This window comes from Pneumocystis jirovecii (assembly GCF_001477535.1).
Source record: "Pneumocystis jirovecii RU7 chromosome Unknown supercont1.47, whole genome shotgun sequence".
In the NCBI taxonomy this organism is placed as follows: domain Eukaryota; kingdom Fungi; phylum Ascomycota; class Pneumocystomycetes; order Pneumocystales; family Pneumocystaceae; genus Pneumocystis; species Pneumocystis jirovecii.
The window spans coordinates 1-5,222 of NW_017264821.1; the positions used below are offsets into that span (position 1 = coordinate 1).

At 37.1% G+C, this 5,222-nt stretch overlaps 2 protein-coding genes across 2 annotated transcripts; both read left to right on the forward strand.

Moving 5' to 3' along the window:
* Positions 1–23: 23 nt before the first annotated feature.
* T551_03730 (uncharacterized protein) lies at positions 24–1,451 on the forward strand (the record flags this gene model as incomplete). The annotated part of the gene is made up of 1 exon (XM_018375993.1): positions 24–1,451. A coding segment is annotated over one exon (1,428 nt), but the record flags the coding sequence as incomplete, so codon positions are not given.
* Positions 1,452–1,914: 463 nt separating this feature from the next.
* On the forward strand, positions 1,915–4,989 carry T551_03731 (uncharacterized protein; the record flags this gene model as incomplete). The annotated part of the gene is made up of 1 exon (XM_018375994.1): positions 1,915–4,989. The coding sequence occupies one exon, from the start codon at positions 1,915–1,917 to the stop codon at positions 4,987–4,989; it is 3,075 nt and encodes a 1,024-aa protein (XP_018227796.1).
* Positions 4,990–5,222: the final 233 nt, after the last annotated feature.

A 5,222-nucleotide genomic window follows, 5' to 3' on the forward strand; every position in this document is an offset into this window, starting at 1 on the left:
AAAAATGCCAAGATTTAAGAAAGGATTCAAAAGAAATTACGTGGCCATGTCATACACTGGAGCAGCAATGCAATCGTTTAGGGACTACAGAAATCTTGAAGCAGGTTTTACTGGATGAACATAAGGATACTTTGAAAGATGAAGAAAGTTGTGTAAAATATCTAAAAGAAAAGTGTAATAAATGGTCTAGAAGAGGCGATGACCGTTTCTCTTTTGTATGTGTCTTCCAAAATGCTACGTGTGAGCTGATGGTAAAAGACGTACAAGATAGGTGCAAAGTATTCAAGAAAAATATAGAGGTTGCAGAGATCGTTGAGTTTCTTAAAAATAACACGAATAACATAACAACATTAGGAAATGTTTGCCCATTTTGGGACCCATATTGTGACAAATTTTCACCTAATTGCCAAAGTCTTAAAGGAAATACTTGTACAAAAATTAAAAAACATTGTAAACCATTTTATGAAAGAAAGGCTTTAGAAGACGCACTTAAGGCAGAGCTTCGAGGAAAGTTGAGTGATAAAAAGAAATGTACTACAGCATTGGAGGGATATTGTACACAATTAGGAAAATTAAATAATGAATCTATCAGAAGTTTATGTAAAGATAACACCAAGAATAACCCTAAGAAGAATGATGAAGATGTTAGGAAGGAGCTCTGTGATAAATTAGTAGAAGAGGTAGAACAGCAATGTAAAGTATTACCAAAAGAACTAGAACAACCAGAAAAAGACTTAGAAGAAGATCATAAGACATATGAAGGACTTAAGGAAAAGGCAAAGAAAGCAATGAACAAGTCCAATCTTGTTTTATCATTCGTTAAAAAAGACGGGAATAATACATCGAAAAATAATAGCAAAAAGGATAAGAATGCCGTTTCAAACGGACTTCAAGATACCACAGAACATGTGAAAATACTACGGAGAGGAGTTAAGGATGTACTTGTGACAGAATTGGAAGCCAAAGCATTTGATTTGGCAGCAGAAGTATTTGGAAGATATGTAGATTTGAAGGAAAGATGTGAGAAATTGGAATCGGATTGCGGGATTAAAGACGATTGCGATGGTTTAAAAGAAGTGTGTGGAAAGATTGAGAAGACATGTCGCGATCTGAAGCCTCTGGAGGTGAAGTCGCACGAAATAGTCACAGAAAGCACAACGACGACCACGACGACAACAACAACCGTTACCGATCCGAAGGCAACAGAATGCAAATCCTTACAGACAACAGACACATGGGTTACACAGACATCGACACACACAAGCACGTCTACCATCACATCTACGATTACATCAAAAATAACACTCACATCAACGAGGCGGTGCAAACCAACCAAGTGTACGACAGGGGATGATGCAGAGGACGTGAAGCCGAGTGAGGGATTGAAGATGAGTGGGTGGAATGTGATGAGGGGGGTGATAGTAGCAATGGTTATTTCGTTCATGATTTAGAAAGCAAATGAGCAAGATTTAATGATGAGCATGTATATTTAGTAAATAAACGAGCAGGGTAGGACAGGAAAGAGTAAAGTAGATTGAGTCATCTCTTCAGCATCAATTGAAAGTGCATTACACATGAAATCACGTGTTCCTTATCTAATTGGCCACTATTCTTTGTCTAAATAGCCTTTATTTCTGTATATATTGCTTTTTTGCAATCCATTTACCACATTGATTTTTACGTTTATCTCGCGTTTACCCCGCATTTACCCCACACAAATTTAAAGTATCGCGAAGCAGCCCAACTAGCAGGCAGCGGGCACCTCTTAAATATATTTGTACACATAATACCTGTCTATCACAAGCTTTATTTCACTTTTTACTTGAACTCCCTTAAAATTAATTAAAAATAATCTAATACTTGACTTAAATATGGAAACATAACTCTAATATCACATGCAACCGAAACACGTTAATGGAAACCCAAACTCAGCCACACACCACAGCGCAGCCCACCCCCGTCAGGCACAGCTTGGCGCGGGCGGTGGCGCGGGCGGTTAAGCGGCAGGCAAAAGCGGCGCAAGGAGCTAGTGTATATGAAGAAGAAGAGTATCTTTTGGCTTTGATTGCAAAAGAAGATGTTAAAAATGATAAGAAATGCAAAGACAAAGTGGAAAAATACTGTAAAGAACTAAAAGATTCCAAACTAGAACCAAGAAAGATACATAAAAAACTTGAAAGTTTCTGCAAAAATGGTGAAGCGGAAAAAAAATGCACAGAATTGAAAACCAAGGTTGAAGAAAAATGTACTAAATTCAAAACACAACTTACTGAAGTTATCAAAAAAGAAAATTCAGAATTAACAAATAATATTTGCAAAGAAAATGAACGGCAATGTTTGTTTTTGGAAGGAGCATGCTCTACAGAACTTAAAAATGATTGCAATAGTTTGAGAAATAAGTGCTATCAAAAGAAGCGTGATGAAGTAGCAGAAGAAGCTCTTTTAAGAGCGCTCAGTGATGATCTTAAAGATACAAAGACATGTAAAGGAAAAATTAAGGATGTTTGTCGTACATTGGGTCAAGAAAGTAACGAGTTGATGCAAAGATGCTTCGATACAGACTCTTTATGCACATCTTTAGTAAAAACAGCAGAAGAAAAGTGTAAATTTTTGAAGAAAGAAATAGAGAATGTATTAAAACCTAATGGAGAGTTGCAAAAAAAAGGGCATTCTTTGCTTAAAGAATGCCACTTTTATGGACAAAACTGCAAAAGTTCAGATAAACCAGAATGTGAAAAACTTGTAAATAAAGCTAAAGAAAAAAAGATTACCTACAAAAAACCAAATTCAGACTTTGATCCTACAAAAACAAAAACTACAATTGCGGAAAAAATAGGTTTGGAAGAACTTTATAAGGAAGCAGCAGCACAAGGAGTTCTGATTGGAAGAGTACTAGAAGGAGATATTGTTGATTTATTAGTGTTTTTGTCAGGGAAGAAGTCTTTTAGTGAGACTCAATGCAAGGAAGTGTTCACTACTAAATGTGATTCTATTAAATATTTGGCAGAAAATATAGAAAAATTATGTGGAAATAAAACAGAACGTGAAAATAGATGTAAAGAATTTGATGAAGAATTTAAAAAAAAAAAGAATACATTAACTGCAAAACTTGAAAACAGTCAATTTGAAGATGAGATTGCATTATGGGATGGATTACCAACTTTCCTTACTGAAAATGAGTGCACAAGATTACAGTCAGATTGTTTTTATTTTGGAGGTCAAACGTCTTTTGAAAAACGATGCAATAATGTTAGGCTAGGGTGTTATAAAAGAGGGCGTGACGCACTTGCAAATCAAGCATTACAAGACAAACTGAGAGGGAATTTTCATGACAGAAACGATAAATGGCCTGAGACGCTTCAAAAAGAGCTGGTAAAAGTATGCATGGGTCTGGAAGGAAAAAGCGATGAGTTATTTGTGTTATGTGTGCAACCGATAGAAGGATCCTATGTATTATTATCAGATTTACATATAAAAACAGATTTATTACAGAAAAATTTGAACGAAAAGCGGGATTTTCCTACGAAGCGGGATTGCAGGGAATTGCAAAAGAAATGTAATGATCTAAAACAAGACTTTGAGGAACTTGAGTGGCCTTGTCTTACGCTGAAACACCATTGCAATCGATTGAATATTACAGAACAATTAGAAGAAAGGTTCTTGGAAGAAAAGGTGAAGGATTTGGACAAATTGGATTCATGTTTAAAAAACCTGAAAGAACAATGTCATAAATGGAGTAGAAGAGGAAGAACGCAGTTTGCATTCACATGTGTAGCGCAGAATATTACTTGCAAGATTCTTACAGAAAGTGTAGGGTCTAAGTGTACTACATTGGAAGCGCGCATCGAAGCAAGTGATGTTATAAATCAAGCAAATAAAGATGACAAGAAGGAAACGATTTGTAGCTCCTGGGCACCCTATTGCAGCAAGTTTATCTCAAGTTGTCATAATTTAACGACTGCTGGTGGTGGAAAATGTGAAAAGCTTAATGAGGAGTGTAAATCATTTATTGAAAGGAAAGATTTGGAGGAAAAAGTAGTCTATGAATTAAAGGGTAGTTTAAAAACGAAGCAAGAGTGTCAGAATACACTTGACAAATATTGCACACAATGGACAAATGCAAAAAATAAGCTTAAAACTTTATGTACTGATACTACTAATGGCAAGAACAACACTGAAGTTAGAAAAAAACTTTGCAAAAAATTAGTGGAACGAGTGAAAAGTCAATGCCCTGAATTGCAGAAAAAACTTGCAGAGGCCAATAAAGAGCTGGAGAAGAAAGCCAGCAAATATGAGAATATCAAAAAAGAAGCAGAAGATGCAATGAAAAAAGCAAGTCTTGTTTTATCAAAAGCAAAAGCAGAAAACAATAAATCAGAAAACGAAGTTGTGCCTAGTGTACCAGCCGCACCTAGTGGAAAAGACACGAAGCCGTTTAAACTTATAAGAAGAGATGCAACAGCGAAGGTAACAGAAGACGAAGCGAAAGCATTTGATTTGGTTGCACAAGCATTTGGACTCTATGTAGAGTTAAGGGAGGAGTGTCAAGATTTACTAAAGGGATGTGGATTTAAAAAGGAATGTAGTTGTGAAAATCAATGTGAGAAAATAGAAAACACATGTAAAAAATTGAAACCATTGGAAGTGAAACCCTATAAAATAGAGACAGTAACTAAAAACATAACAACGACAACGACGACAACGACAACAAAGACAGAGGGAGAAGGAAAGACGGCAGAGTGCCAGTCTCTGCAGACAACAGACACGTGGGTCACAAAGACGTCTACGCATACCAGCACGTCCACGACCACATCCACGGTCACCTCAAGAATAACACTCACATCAACAAGGCGGTGTAAGCCTACGAAGTGTACGACAGGAGAGGAGGATGAAGCAGGGGAAGTGAAGCCGAGTGAGGGGCTGAGGATGAGTGGGTGGAGTGTGATGAGGGGGGTGCTAGTGGCAATGATGATTTCATTCATGATTTAAAAAGCAAATGGGCAGGATTTAATAATGGGCATGTATATTTACTAGATAAGAAGGCAGGGTAGGAGAGGAAAGAGTAGACATGATCTCTTCAGCATCAATTGAAAGTGCATTACACATAAAGTAGCGTGTTCCCAGTGCAAATAGCATGTATTGCCCGGATGAGTGGCCGCTGTTTGTTGTGCCATGTCGTTATCAGCGCATTCAGCGCCTACCCCGGATTTGCCCCACATGGA